The 16,765-nt window shown below is 38.8% G+C and overlaps 1 protein-coding gene across 2 annotated transcripts; it reads right to left on the reverse strand.

The window, feature by feature from the left end:
• Positions 1-216: 216 nt before the first annotated feature.
• Positions 217-16,142, reverse strand: LOC103706695 (peptide chain release factor 1). Of its 2 annotated transcripts, none has more exons than XM_039128340.1 (7): positions 15,732-16,142; positions 15,554-15,629; positions 8,178-8,308; positions 8,025-8,095; positions 5,636-5,717; positions 699-755; positions 217-549 (listed from the first exon to the last, which is right to left on the reverse strand). In XM_039128340.1, the coding sequence occupies exons 1-6, from the start codon at positions 16,020-16,022 to the stop codon at positions 735-737; spliced, it is 672 nt and encodes a 223-aa protein (XP_038984268.1). In that variant the 5' UTR covers positions 16,023-16,142; the 3' UTR covers positions 217-549; positions 699-734. The 2 variants fall into 2 exon arrangements, with proteins under 2 accessions (XP_038984268.1, XP_008789121.2); XM_008790899.4 differs by having other exon boundaries at positions 217-568; positions 15,732-16,141.
• Between the last annotated feature and the right edge of the window lie 623 nt (positions 16,143-16,765).

Genomic DNA, 16,765 nt, shown 5'->3' on the forward strand with positions numbered 1-16,765 from the left:
CTAAATGACTAGGAAAATGAAAGAAGTGCATACACTAAAATAGGAGTGTTTTTAATGTGTCCATCAAATGCTCCTTCCTCCTCAAATATACCATGTTCATTGCACACCTAACATGTAATGTGTTCAGGCAAAATCTTTCTGCCACACCACAATGCTTTCTTAAATATTCTGGGCATTCTTGAACCAATCAAGACTTTGCACAATTAGACATCAAAATGAAGATGAAATAGGTTTTCATTGTTAAATCAAAGAGTTTAGATACAAAAAGTGACTTCAATTTATTCAACCTACATAAAGCAACACCGATGTAATATATAGATGATATGATTCATGACCAATAGAGAATAAAGGGGCTAGTTGACTCTGCAAAATTCCTGAAAGTCTTTAGAATGTGGTAGGTGAATAGCCTGATGCATGAATTAGCATATGAAAGTCCCGCCAGAGCAAACTAATTTGCAGCTTTTATCATGGTCAATGCAGGAAAGAATCTGTTCAGTTTGATGCAACAAGATGACCCTTCAGTAGTCTTGGCATACAAGCATCCCATGCCTAAAAAACAGGCAGAATCCTAAAGACCAATGAGAGAAGTGATGATAAGAACCTATACTTCTTTGAGACGTGAGGTAACATGGCTTATCAAATTTATGAATCCCAATAACAATAAAAAGTAAAATTTGAGGAAGGAGGCATATTATGACCTTTCGCATAATTACTCTCGGGTTTCTTCAAGAATCTCACTTCAGAGGTCTCATACCCTGCAAGGAAGCTCAAAAAAGTGTTAAAGACTGCCGCTTCTGTATTAGGTATTTCCATATGTAGCTATTTGAAAGAAATCCACTAAAAAAAGGGAAAAAAGATGCATCTTTATAAGCACAGTTAGGTAATGCCTTCCACTGTGAAGTATAAAATGATAGGATCTGTACATTAAGGGTGTTTTTGGTTTGCGACCGAAATCGGAATCAGAATGGAATGAAAATCGGAATGGCCATATCACCTGACATATTTGGTTCATTACCGGAATCGGAATGAAATTTGAAAACCAAGGGAGAGTAGGCATTGGGTTTTAGGGGATTGGGACATTCCCATTTCCCTCTGAAATTAGAATGAAAATGGGACTCCCTCCAACAAAATGGCTAGAACCAAATTACTTTCATATTCTCATTCTAGAGCCCAACTCCCCTCAACCAAACATGCCCTAAAAAGATTAAAAAATAAAAACCTCGCATAATGTTAGTTTCCCTAAGCAAGTTGCATGCCCAGTATAGTATACTGCTCTCACATGAAAAGAATGTCATAGTGCAATGGCATTTACAATTGCCCACTTAAATCCTGAACATAAGACAGTCAACCTTAAAAGATCCATTTTTTTTTTAATGACTGGATGAACATGTCTGCAATGAAGCATCATCGCTAGCATAAAGTGCCCCATCATAGAGAAGCAGACTGCCGACATCTACATACCAGTTCTATAACAACAAACATTAGCCAAAGTATGTGCCAAAACTGCCCACATAGCCAAAATCATGTTTCAATTGGTCTTTTGAAATTTATCTTATATACTTCTTTGTTCATCACCATCTTGCATGGAGTCAAATGATCCTTTTTTCTGCTAGAGACATTTATTTCATACCTAGGTTAGCTTAAATACATAATGACAGCCCAGCTGCCAGGAGGAATCAGCAAGATTGTTCAATATGAAATCCAAGTTCACATACTAAACTTTTTGATTGCCTAAGTGCATGGATATGAATTCTTAGTGGCCCTTGCTTAATTGGACCTTTAGATGTAAAAGGTGCCAATGTAGTGATTAGCTCTTGAGAGACTTTGCTTACTGGGTAAAGATGATTAGCACGTCAATGTCAGATTTAAGATTATAATATTCAACATTTCAACTCCTTTTAAAAGAGTATATCTAAAGAAGACCTAGTTCATATATTGATGATAAGCACACAGGAATTAGACAAATCAAAGGGAGAGGGCGATAAAAAAAAAAAATATAGACAGGAGAAAATTATAAAGACAGAAAGTCTGCAGAATTTGTTATAAGAAGAATAAGCTGATGATCATTCTTCAGTTACCATACCTATAAGTTATGCAATTAATTCCTAGACCTGCATGGATCTAAATTTTTTACTAGAACAGCAATAAGCCTATCTCCCCAAATGACTTCACAAAACAGTAAGTTATCACTGTTAGCTATCTTTATTATCATTTAGGATTTAGCCATCATTATCCACATCTCATCATTTTGACTAATATAAATTCACTGGTCTGACATCCATGGCATAATGGCTAGAATTTCCTATGAATAATTGCACTGCTTATGATCCAGAATTTCCTAAGATGTGCATCTCTGCTACTTGATGTGGATCCACCATGCTTATGATACTGCAGCAATAGAGAATGTTATGGCTCTCAAAAATTAGGCTCTCTAACTAGTGGTGCAATGATCTGGGCTGCTTATTAGTAGCTCGGGATTGGCTCAGTTCGGGCTCAGCTTAGTTAGAAAATGAGCCGGAGTTAGAGCTGGGCTCATAAAAAAGCTGAGCTCGGACATGAGCTGGTTGCCAAAACAGCAAAGAAGCTCGGCTCAACCCGATAAAAGCTTGGATCAGGGCTCATATCAGCCAAGCTTGAACAGCTGAAGTCAAGGTTGGCTTGAGCTTGAGACAAAGTTCAAGCAGCTCATATATATATATATACCAACCCAAGCTCGAACAGCCTGCTGCTAGGCTCAGCTCGGCTCATATGCACCTCTATCTCTAACTGAGAAACACGGCATATCTGCAGGTTTCACTACTGATGGTGCTCCTTCAACTGAACAAGGTTGAAGAAATTCAAATGAAACCAACAAGACCTAGAATATGTAACTAAAAAAGATTCAGCTTAAGGGTTTGCAGTTGAACACTCTTCTGGTTGTGCCTGAGCAATTTCTGTTAGATCACCTGCTTCAGAGTAGTTCTCCAACCTGTATGAAATAAGATAAATGACTTGGCTCTCAATTTCATGTATCACCTTCAATGTGGAGGCAAAGTCCAGATGACATGACATAAGCCACCAAGAATGAATGTTGCATGTTCTATCCTTCATTAATGCATAATTGACCTATATTCCAGCAGCTTATCAGCCATAAAGGCTTCCACATTTTGCAATTGGAAACATTTTTAGATTTTGTTATTTATAGAAAAACACCTGATGAATTATAATGTGGGCAGCAGCTGAAGTGCTTATGGAAGATACTTTATAGTCAGAGATGAATTAGATCTCCTTATGGATAAAGGGTTGAGCACGTTTTAGATAGAATTAGACAAGCAAACGCTACTGGCTTCATAAAGGGTTGTTAAAGCTGGCCAACTGACATTGCAGCAATATTGAGGGACAGGGTCTTCTCGGCCAAGAACTTCTTTTAAATAATCAAATGTTTTCTTGAATGATAACAGCAATTCCCATGACTAATCATGCTGGAGTGGTGTTTGATAGAGGATGGAGAAACTATTTTTTAAACTAGGGTCGAGGATCCATAGGGAGTTTATCTTTTTGGATGGTGCCTAATGGGATTGATTTAAAAAAAGAAAAAAAAAGGATGGGTTTTTTTTTTGGGGGGGGGGGGGGGGGGGGGGGGGGGGGGGGGGATGAGAGCACTCCATTAACTTACCTTCAGAATCAGTAAGAAAAGGAATCCCAGTATTTGTGTATCTCATCAACTAATATTTATTTGGTTTTACATACTAAAAAACCTGGGTTAAACTTATCCATTGTATAAAAAGAAAACCTTCTTCCTTAAAACCTATGCATCTCCATATTCCTTGATCTGTAACTAAGTGACAGAAACCTGATGTTTCATTCTTGAGGAAAGTTATCTCATGCTGATCCGTTATAAGTGCCACCTTTATGGCTCAAAATATTTATACAAACAACATACTACAAGAATTATGAACTGAAACCTAATTATCACATAATAATAGAATAAGATATGAGAAGGAATAACTTCATGGTGAATCCTTTCATATGAAGAAAAATATACTACTGGATAGTGGCATGAAATGACATCTTGTTGCAATATTTCATCAAGTAATATTTTTTTAGTCATCCAAGAAATCAATTAGTGCCAGTAAATATTAGTCCATGCTAATCAATGCTTCCCCAGTAATGCTAATTATATAAATCTACCTGGCAGATTTACCTGGCACAGAAGTTAATTTAACCAAGCCACGTTAACAAGTGTGAACTTGTGACATATCATATTGAGTGAAATGCACAACTTCTGGACTTACTATCATGACTTCAATATCTTGTTAAATCACTTACCATAAGTATTGGCCCAGTATGAAGAGAACTATTTTATGCGATCTTTCAGTTTACTATGACTCTTGTAGATACAGAATAAAACATTTTAAAGTTAGATAATTCATATGAAACATTTCAAATTTTCTTCTTAGGAATTTTGTTCTTTTAAAATGCTACCGATCAGTGTTCTCTAGTAGTATCCAAGGGTTGAAATACAGACTGTAGAAAGGTTTGTACTACTGCAGCCATGCTGTAATGTGGTGCATACCTGTACATACTGCATGCCCTACCACCCCATTTCAGCAAACCATAAATAGATATGGGGATGTATTGGCACACCCCCCATACCTGGTGCTACAAACCTTAGTAGTATCAATGATTTTTATCAGCAGTAAAGTGCATATCCAGGATGATGCATAATACCAATACATTCATGTCTCGAACGTAAGGTTGTGGATCTAACTCAGCTTATCCATCTAAAATATAGATGCAGTGTGATATAGTGATATTTAGGAATCTAATAAACGAAACCCTAATGAAGCTCCCAGGAATGAATTACCAATAACTTCAACAACAAAGGGCATATTACGTCATTGTCTCACAAAAACATTCTTTAGCGCCCTACAAAATATTGACTAAAAGAATCCTATATCTGAGATCAAGTCAATAATTTGTTACAACTCAAAATGTTTTAGCTTTATTAAACCATTATTAAGGTCATAATATTTGAGAGATGGAACTTTATTTAAGTGAACTTTCATGATCTTCGAAGTGCCTTTTCATCTTGTTTGTCATTTTCTCACTGTGAGCTATTTGGTTAGTGCTCAGCCTATGCAACCTTATACTACTTGGCATTCTATTATCTCTGATATTACGCTACAAACTTAACATAAGAGTCTCAATCTTTGTTAATGCACAGTAAAACTCTCAAAACATACTGTAGATTAATTCTTTTCATACTTCAGATTGTCTTTTTAACTATATGGCCACATCCTCTAAGAACACATTTAACAATTTGAGCCATTCAATGTACATTACAATGCCACCACTTGCACAGATATCTACAGGAGTCAGTATTAATTTCCAGCTACTATAAGATCAGAACAGATACATCTTCAATGTGATTGTAGGTATTACTCAAACTAGTGAAGCTTCTTTTCACCATGTAGTTATAGGGGTCAAAAAAGTAGACCATCTATGGAGAGGTAAGGAAGAAATATCTTTGCAAGGGAAAATTTTGCCATAAAGCATCTTTGATCCCAATAGAACCCCTTTTCTTAATTTGTACTCTTTCATTCATTTAATGATTTTTTAATTAATATGTCAGTAAAAAAGTTTATAGATTTACCTTCGATGTCCTGAGGCCATTGACTGACATTCGGAGAGAATCATCTGATAATATCAACCTTGATAGAGCACCTGTGCTTAGCCTGCAGTATACAACAAAGGAGGCAGACCAATGTCAACTGAACTATGTGATCCACTTAATGATATATTTAGAACTCATAATGCAAGATACTGGTCATGCAGACAATGCAAAAACCTGTGTTACATGAGGTTCTTTAATTAGCTGATTCAAGAAATGTTACATTAGCACCATATTAAAATGAAAGTATGACCACAATAATGGTCTAGATCATGGTCAGCGGAACCATTCCGAACCGCCCGGTTAGGAGCGTCTCAAGCTGTACCAGCGGCGGACTGGGACAGTTTCAACAATGATAACGACAACCGACGGCAGATCGGTACCATTCCGGCAATAAAAGAAAAGAAGAAAAGAGAGAGAGCAGGAGAGGGAGGGAGAGGGAAAGGAAGGAAGAGAGAGAAAGGTGGAAGCCGGCCGATAGAGTCTGGGGAGCCGCCACGCAGAGGGGAAGAGGGGCTCCGCATCCGGTCCCCTGTTTTATTCGAAACAAGGGCCCGGAGGGGGGCCCTTTTATTTTTGAAATTTTTAAGTGAAAGTTGGCAAACCCTTTTTAAAAGGGCCCCCCTCCGGGTCTCTGTTTCGAACGAAACAGAAGATCGGATGTGGAGCCCCTCTTTCGCCTCCTTCGTGCATCGGCTCCCTAGCCTCTGCCGCCTCCTCCGCGCGGCGGCGGCTTCTCGGCCTCCGCCTAGCTCTCTGTCGACCTCCCTCGGCCTCCGCCTTCTCTCTCTCTTTTTCTCTCTCCCATTCTCCCTCTCCTCGGCCTCTTCTACTATGTTGGTATAAGCCCGGCACAATACAGCACGGCACCGTACCAATCCATGCCGTCGGGCAACCGGTCCGGGGCCCGGTACCGGCACAGCAATCCTTGGTCTAGATAACTCTTTGCTCTAGCATCTTTAGATACTTATTGGAAGCATATCAAATATAGATGAAATCATAAACATTTGCTGTGAGGACCCATATGAGCATGTGTTTAGTCCCACATCGGCTATGTACTGAATAGATCTTGGGTACATATATAGGGCCAAGAAATCTAAGTAATACCTCTGGCTAGCCTTTTGGGTGAGATCCTAAATCGTTATAAATAGTACAGAGCGGAACCATCCCATTGTGGACTAAGGGACACTATAGCATAGGTCCTTTTGGACTGACCACAGGCCGATCGTGGTATCTGTAATTGGATTTATGGTATTTATAAATGGATATGGACTTTTAGCCTGGAAAGGATGTTAAAGCTTAAATAGGGAGAGAATGTGAAGATCCATACGGGCGTGTATTTAGTCCCATGTCGGCCATGTATTAGATAAATCTTAGGTACTTATACAGAAACAATGAACCCAAGTAACACCTTTTGGCTAGCCTTTTTGAATAGATCGTTACACTTTCCCTAAGGTCAATCTTACATTTCATTGGCATGTTAGAGTTGTTTAATCAATCCCTTTTCCAATTATTGTCATTTTTTCTGTCCTTGAGACAACGCAATCTCAGCATAACGTTCACCTTTAAGCAAATCAAGGCGTTTTCCTTCCAAACGCATGCATGGGGGTGGAGGGTCATGATGATTTCAAGGTGCCAATGCACCTAAAATTGTACCATAGTTTTGAACCTCTCCTGCCACCACCACCCCCACCCCCACCCCCGGGGGGAAAAAAAATTCTCTTTGCATAAACAGCTGTTATAGACAATATTAGAAATACCTAGAGAAAGGAATGCCAAGCCCCAAGTTCTCTTGAACCTATTCAATTCAATAACCAAGGTACTTGCTGTGTAGTGCAACTAACTTGTCCTTTCAAGTTTATTTTTCTGATTATAAATCCTAGTTGCTAGAATCAAGAGTAGATGTGGAAGCAGATATTCTAAAAACACTTGAGTGAGGAAGCTCTTAGGAAGCTGGTGCCAGTTCAGGATTCCTGAAAGATTCTAAAGTGGGTGTGTTGCCCTAAATAAAAGATTTCTGCTACCAGGCTATAAATCATTCTTCCAGCAATGGGCATCAACAAGAACCAGACTCTCAAATTCCAAATGGAGAAGATCTCCCTTTTTTTTACATTTGACTGTGATGAGCACTTTTCTGTTGTGGTACACAGATCAAAAATAGTTGCATATTTCCTTTTTTTTTTCCTGGCCAGATTAGCTCAGTTCGATACATTGACATTAAGGTAGCACGTTGCATAAATGAATGCATCTCATGCTCTTCAAGAAAAGCATTGACGTACAAAAAGAGAATCATATATCAGTTTACAGTTCAAAAGTGCTAATTCACACAAATATTGAAATAATATAAATACATACATAGAAAATAACGTACCCCAATATTTTTGCTGCCTCTGACACTGAACCTTCAACAGCATATATTAGATCTAGTAAAGCTTGCATTCCCTGTTTGAGGAAAGACATATGGAGATATTAAGATCTCTGCGTGCACAGAAAAGCTCAACTGCAAGTGTAATCAGAAGAATACCAGAGCAAATTTTGGATTATTGGGACCGATTTGAGGACCAACATCTGATCCCCTGATTGTTGACTTTGCAGGTAGAATCTGAAGAAGTTCTGTAGGAGGAGTGTAATCGTTCAAGTCTATCACCTTTCTGACTATTCAAAGAAAAGAGAATTTCACTAGTCAGAGATGGTCTCTACCTTAAAGAAGGAAGAAACAGAGAAAACTAATTTGAACAAACCAGAAAACATGAACAAAATGATGTCAACCAATTGTTTCTCTTTTTCATTTTTTTCTGCAGTTCAGCCCATAAGCTAGTGTTGGCTACCAAAAGTGGGTAGTCCTCTGTAAACAGGCAACACTGGCCGACACAAAATCAGCTACAAGCTTTATCTGTGCGTGATCCTGTAAAAGCCACTTTGCATTATTGGCATTCACTGAGATTCAAACCAACAGGTTCCACACAACTGGCAGCAATTCAAACCATCCCAGGTAAACACCTATATGCATGATTCTTTATGTTTCTGTTCTATTCGGACAAGTATGAATTTATTTAAAAAATCCGTACAAATAATTTTAGCATTAACAATCTTTGTGCACCTTGAGACTGACATGTTGGTCAATCAATTAGGCTACAAGGTATGGAAATAGTACAAACCATGTTGTATCCATGCCTAGTGGTGGATCAATGTTTTTCATGTCAGTTACTGACAGCCAATTTGAAGAGCAACTGAAACCATGAGATTACAGGCCACAAATGATAGTCATAAAAGTTGTATGCATTGTCAAAAGCAAGGTACCCGAACCGAACTGGACCGAACCGCCCGATTCGGCTTATACCAAGCCGACCCAGCGAGGAACTGGGTCGGTTTGCCCATTAAAAATGGTTCCGCCCCCAAATCGGCTGAAATGAGTTCTGAACCAACCAAAACCGGCCGGAAAAGCTGGAACCGGACCGAACCGGCCAAAACCATTCGGAACCAGCCGGTTTCGATCGAACTCAGACAGTTCGCACTGAGTTGACCTGGTTCAGAACTGGGCTCTCTCCCCCCTTTGCTTCTTTTATTAAAAGGAGGTGCTGGAAAGGCCTTCTTTGCTTCGTCTAGGCTTAACATGCCTAAACGGCTCCTCTTTCCTTCCAATTTGCGAAATCACACCGACTCAATGCAACTAAAGGAAAATCCAAGCCTAAATAAGGTGTACTTTCTCCCCCCTATCTCATTTTCTTTATTTCTATTTTTTGGCTTGAAAAAATAGCTCAAAATTTGCAAAATAAGAAAAGATCGTGCCAAAATTTTTGACTTGGGCTTGATTTTATTATAAGTTATAGACCTATGGATGATCTACATAATGACATAAAAAAATTTAATTTTTGGATTATATATAATTTTTAAAAATTAAAAATATATTTTTGATGTCCATTTATTTAAGTTTTGATGCGATCATACGCATAGTGACCTAAGCCTAAATTTTAAACAAAATAAGAAATAAATAGCCTTTGATACATGTCCACGAGCCTTAAAAAATATATGTAGCATCCATTTTTGAGTTCTACATGAATCTGAGCTGAAATTAATTTTTAAAAATATTTATAATTAAAAAGTATTTATAATTTTAAAAAATAATTAAAAATATAAAATTAATACCAAAAATTATGAAAAAATAGTAGTACATATTACATAATTCAAAACCATTTTCTGAAGTAGAAAACATATTTTTTGAATTTATAATATTTAAACATATTTTTAAATTTAAAAATTATTAAAAATATTTAAATAAAAAATGAAAAATTAATATTATGTATTAGATAAATCAGATGTATATTTTGAGGTAAAAAATTATCTTCATAGTAATAAAATTTTGTTATTTTTAAATAATTAATAAACTGGCGTACTTGATAAACCTGTAGGAATGGAACCATCGAAGAAAAAAAGCTAAAGCATAATATTGGTTGGGATCATGGGCAAATGCTATTGGGTTTGCACCATTGGAATGCAACTAGTGCAATATAGAGTTTAAGGAGGAATAATTAGGTTGAAGCAGTACTTAGCTGGTGGTTATCCCGACGTATCTATGCGCCGGAAATGCCCACAAGAGGTTCAGCAGCTGATGAAGAAGCACTTCACTGATTTTAGAGCAGCAAATGAGAGGATTTCCAAGAAGAAGGCGAAGGTAAACCACTGAGCGGGAAAGACACATTTCTATCACTTCAGGGAGTCAGAGGAGACGTCCGCTCCAAACAACAAGGAGGTACATATCCAAACTGTCATGCAAGTGAGGCTGGATGATCAGTGACAGCAAGATGAGGTGGCTAGGCATAGGGCTCGATTTGAGCCCTCATACTACGAGTCGAGCTCTAATTCTGCGAGCAGCAAGGCAAAACCAGAGTTCAGGAGGACCTCCTCAGTCAAATAGGCCGTCAGCAGAGGCGGTGATCGTATTGCATCTATGCTGGAGGCTTTTGGTAACAAAAAAAATCATCCAGAGAAATTCCAACAGGAGCAGCCATCCATGATTTAGATCTGCATACCTTTTCCAGCAGAAATTCGAAGCAGCAGAGGATTGACACAATGTTGAAGAAGGATATGTGGCGAGCTATTGAATTATGATTCTACTTCAGCCACATCCCAACGAATATGGCAGATAATACGTACTATAGGTTTGTCATTTCCTCTATACAGGCTATTAGTTCCGATGTAGATCCTCTAGAACTGAAGGACATCTACAGTGAACTTGACAATAATGAGCTAGAGAAGTAGATTGCCCCATACAAAAGTAAGTGACCTACATATGGACTGACCGTGATATGTAATGGTTGGACCGATCCTACCATGCGAAGCATTATCAACTTCTTAACATATTGTGATACAAAAACTTTCTTCTATAAGTCGGTTGATGCTTCCGATCAAGTGCACGACGCCATGTACATCCTCAAATTGATGGAGAAGGTGATTGATCAGGTAAGAGTGGAGAATGTCGTGCAGGTCATCACTGATAATAGGCCACAATATAAGGCCGTTAGGAAGATTTCGATGGAGCGGCAGCCAGATATATTCTGAACCCCATGTGCTGCACATTGTATTAACCTTATGTTGATAGACATTGCCAAGATTTGTCGTCTCGGTACCAGACCTCGTACCAATGCCATACTAGTATAGTATCAGCACAGTACGGTACGATAGAGAATTTTTTGGCATATCGAGTATCAGTGTGCCACCCGTATCGGATACCGATATCGAATCGGTACGGTACAATACGCCCCGTACTGCCCAGTTCGGGCCGGTATGGCATACCTTGGACATTGCGAAGATTCATAAGATGCAGCAGACAGTGGAGACAGTTCAAACCATCACCAGATATATTTATAACCATACATGAGTCTTTTTACTGATGAAAAAGTATGCAAGGGGAGAGAGATTTTGAGACCAAAAGTCACACGACTTGCTACCAACTATATTGCACTTGATAGCCTTCTTGAGAGGAAAGTAGCCCCACGTCAAATGTTTGTCGGTTCCGAGTGGTAGAAAAGTAGATATACGAACCGGCACCAAAGGAAGCATTGTCGAGTACTTGGTGATGAGGTAAATATTCTGACAGCGGGCCACTACAATAGTGAAGGCTATCAGACCATTTTATGAAGTGCTTCGGGCCGTGGACAATAAGAGGTACCCCCAAATGGGCTTCTTATATCATATAATAAAGAGGACAACCATTCAAATCAAGAAGGCAAATCCAATGTATGCCCAATAGTACATCGACATTATTGAGCAGCGGTGGAACTACTAGATGGGTAGGAACTTGCATCCAGCAAGCAAGAACGCTGAAAATTAAACTACTCCTGTAGTTGTACAATTTTACTAAGACAACAACGAACTCTATATACAACATACTACTTGAACCCGAGATTTCAGTACACTATACTTGGAATCGATATGGATGACGAACCTCTGATCGCTTTGCAAAATGTGATTTACAAGATGGAGCTTGATCTAGAAGCCGCGACTCTATGTCTAGAAGAGGTAAGTTAACTTAAGTGACATATGTAAATTAACTAGTATCTTCAATTATGAACATATTAAAATACGATTCTTTTTTACAAACCAAAATATTTAGAGAGAGCACTGACAGCTTTGAAATCTTGGCAGCTATCGTAAGTAAGAAAATTATGAATCCAAGTATATTACACATCATAAGGACATTTATTTGGAGTAAGATGATTACTAATATGATACTATTTTATATATAATTTTTTTTTAATATTTTTGTAGCTGAATGGTGGATTTATTTTGGTTTATCCGGAAAAAATTTTAAGCGGCTAGCTATCTGAATCCTCTCCTATACGATCTCCTCGAGTGGCTGAGTGCAACTGGTCCACCTGTACCCTCATTTATAACAAGTAGAGAAACCGTTTGACACAGAAGCGTCTCAATAACCTTTGTATATGTTCACTACAACTGAGGTTGAGATTGAAGTGCATTCAGAAGGCAGTGAAGCTAAAGTGCACATATCCGATCTATAATATTTTCGTTAATGATAAGGATGATCCTAGGATCAGACGGCTTGTGGGCCAACAGCAAGAGCCGAAGTTTGATGAGCGAGGATCGCCTCCACAACCGACCAATTTCGTGGCTAGCGAGACTAGGATCAATGTAGGGCAATGGGCAATGAGCAATGAGCAAAGAGCAATATTCTATGCATTTTTCTAACTGATCAGCTATAGCCATAGAAGAGCCGGTCACTACATGACTCCTTGTCTGAGACATGCTCTCAAAGATATGATCGAGAGATGCTTAGACAAGGCCACTATGCTACGTGGTCGACTCGGTCAGGGGGCGACATACATCCCTCCAACATAGCCAGACAAAGAGGGGCACGAGGCGTAAGCAGGCAACGAGTGGCACGAAGGGTAAGCAAGCAGCGAGTGGCACGAAGGATAAGCAGGCAGCTGCCCAGTACACACAAAAGAAAAACAAAAGGCACCTACAGCCCCAATAGAAAGTGTGAAGGAGGAGCCATTTCACTCAAATTCAGAGACCAGGAGCAGTAATTTTGGTGGTCATAGATCTGCTGGCCAGAAAAAGAATGGAGGACATGAGACCACCATTTATGAGATAACTACACAGTGGTCTTCGATTCACCAGTGAGTCCTAATTTACGCACGCTATATAGGAAAAGGACCACGGTGCACGATGTAGTGGAGCCCGCGAGGATCGGATTGTATATAGAAGATGGGCTCCTCAAAATCATTTAGAAAAACACGATGCATTTTCAAAGAACCTCGCACATGGAGTAGGATCCATACACATATCAGATTTCAAGTTGTATACTAGATCTATTACCCGCAGCCACAGCAGCCTATGACCCATATGGATCCAGATATGGATATGGTGCATCTAACGTATCTTCCGGTGGCTACTATCCTACGTAACTCGGAGCATCTTAGCAGTTGAATTTTGCAGCCAACTTATTTGGATAAGCCCCTTCACAGCAGTTTTATCAGCCAGAGAATACCTCTCAGAGCCAGAGCTTCAACGAGAGATGCGAAAATATTTATAACTCGGAACGCGTTCCTTATAGGATGAACATACAAGACTACAACGCCGCTTAGTTAGAGGGAGGGACTAATGTACCTCCTGACTATGCTAATGATCCGAATATCTACAAGAAGCATCGTCACTCGATAAGATTTTAAATATCGGTATGTATGTTGTACTTTAAATATATATAATTGATTGTACTATTTTATATTTTTTACCTCACTACTTGATTTGAGAATATTTCATATTGCTTCTTGTAAACCGAGATCATAGAAACAACAAGATGTATCCTTTAGGTTAAACCGAGATCATAGAAACATCAAAAAAATATCAAATTAGACTTAAAATCATTAAAAAGTTGAAAAGTATTGATTATTAATTAATGAAACTTGAAAAATTAAAAAAAATGAGCATGCCGGTTCACGCTCAAGCGTATCGTGTGTCGGTACGGTACCGGTTTGGTACCGTACCGACCCGTCTGCCAATCAATACGGGTTTCAGTACCAATTTGGCAGACCTTGGTCAAATGAATTGGTAGAGCAACCACCTAAGCACCAATCTCAAGTAGGGTGGCCATGAGGGACCTTGCCTAGGACCTACACAGCTTTCTAGGCAGATATCTAAAGGTGGATACTTAGGCAGTCCTCCCTATCCTGAACAAAACCAAGTATGATTGAAGTGTATGGTTGCATGGTTTGAACTGGTGAGCAAGGATTGAGGCTGGCCAAATGCAGATTAGTAAGTCCCAGCTCCTCAACTTCATGTCTAACTAAATAATTCAAGTGAGAGAGACAAAGGAATGGAGGGGGAGGACAAGCCACAGAATGGTGATAGGAACCAACGCTGGTGGTGTTGTTTAACTAAGACTGTTTATTTTTTCTTCCTTCCATTCTTCCTTTTCCTTCTCTTCATCTCCCTTTTCCTCTTTTTTTTCATTTTTTTTTTTTTTGATAAAGCATTTGTCACAATCATACATGGTTATCATTCTCGAAGGTGGTAATGACAATAGTGGTCACCAAGATGCAGCAGTAACAACAAAAGAAATTGGAAAAGGAAATGAAATAAATGAAAAGAAGGAAAATGAACAAGAACAACAGAAAAATGAGAAGATACAGAGATATGAAATTGCCTGTCTTTATTTCCTAGTATTTATTGATTAGACAAAAAAATTTGACAATTTTATCTCCAAGAAGGTGCCTTACCACCACTTGGCAAAATGCCTAGCACTCAATATTTCAATAACATGGCCTAAAAGGCTACAAGCAATCAGAGCCCAAATGCATCATTTCATGAGTGTACACAAGAACAACTAGAATGAAGTTGATGTACCTAAATACAATCTTGCCTGAAACACAACACCAATGAGGAAAATAACATCTTTCATATTGCATATGATTTCTAGTGCAAGAAAATGATCTTTCTGATTGTGTGCTTTCGAGAATGTAGGACACAAGCACCTTGAATGTTTATTTTCCAATGTGAATTGACTACTCTTACACTCTTAAATATTTCCAACAAAAATTGAATTTCCTATCGCACAAGAAAAAATTTTGGATTTCCTAGTTGAAGAATTTTCAATGCTACTCCATTTTCACCAACAAAAATTTCTTTCATCCATCCACAGCCACAGAACTGAAAGATTGCAATAGAAACAATACATTATAAAATCAAATGACAGCTGTGAAAAAAAAAAAAAAAAAACTTTTCTATGTAGACAAAGATGATTCAATAAAAAGCTACCCACTTTTTCTCATTTGGCAGTTCGTAGACAATAATTCTTAAAAAGAAAAGCTTGAGTTCGATCTCAGAATTCACAATAACATAAAAATAATAGCGTGGTTTCTGTTTTCTGAATGATGTCACCTTCTAGAGCCAAAAGCTTCCGTAACCGAGCCAGAGCCGACGCCCGATTCTTATGCTGGGACCGGTCCTCCGCGGCCTGCAAGCAATACAAAATTAAGAGAGAAGAAAGACCAACCACCCAGAAGCCAACATCATAGAAATGAAGTCTAAGAAAGAAAGAGAGTGAGAAAGAGAGGACCTGGGCGACGATGCCAGTGGGTCGGTGCTTGAGGCGGACGGCGGACTCGCGCTTGTTGCGGTGCTGGCCGCCAGGGCCGGAGGCCTTGAACGTGTCTATGTCGCACAGCGCCATGAGCTCCTCGTCCGTCAGCCTCAGGTAGTTGGTGGCGGAATTGGTGGTGGAGGTCGAGGAGGAGAAGGCCTCGATCGGGGCGAGGGTTAGACGGGATCGAGGGGTTCTGAGGAGAGGAGGAGCCAAGCGCTTGGGGGAAGGGAGGAGAGCCCATCTGAAGAGGGCTCGAGCAGCCATGGCTGAGAGACAAGAAGGGGTAAAAATGGAGAGAAGAAATAGAGAACTCAAGGAAGAGGGTTGCGGGTTCCGCTACCTAAAAACAGAAACACGAGTGGCAAAAGAGCGCAAGATTTTTTTTTCTGGAAAAAATATTGTTCCTCCTGAAGGAAGAAGTTAAACTAATAATATATATTATTAAAATAATTTTTTATTAATCTCTCTATATTTGCATGTTAAATATATTTGTGCAAGGCAAGAAACGAGCATATATTACGTCAGCCCACAACTAAAAATATGACAAATACTGGAACGGATACAATGGATATAAAGGACAAATAACCTGAAGAAATAGGCTTAGCATACGAGCAATTGCAACAATACGGAAAAGGCACGGGTCTTAGACGATCTAGGCTGTTGGTATCACTAATTCACCATGTAGATTAATACAAGATAAAATTTTAAATGAAAACACTTTCGTTTTAGCAACATGATCTTCATTATCTCGCATAGAAATATGTTGAAGATTTTTTCGTCATACCTCACTTTACTACATGAAAAGTAGTAATTGATTGAAAGGTGCCTGAGCCGAATAAGCTTGATCTTTTTCTACGTACCATATCAATCCCCAATTGCTACATCTTCATGAGTGAACTGAGTGGTTAAAAATGGATATATATGTATATGTGTTATACTAAATTATTATCAATTTTAAGATATATTGTGTTGCTAAAATTATTATAATTTTAAGATATATATAGGAG

This window comes from Phoenix dactylifera, chromosome 7, assembly GCF_009389715.1.
Source record: "Phoenix dactylifera cultivar Barhee BC4 chromosome 7, palm_55x_up_171113_PBpolish2nd_filt_p, whole genome shotgun sequence".
NCBI classification, from domain to species: Eukaryota; Viridiplantae; Streptophyta; class Magnoliopsida; order Arecales; family Arecaceae; genus Phoenix; species Phoenix dactylifera.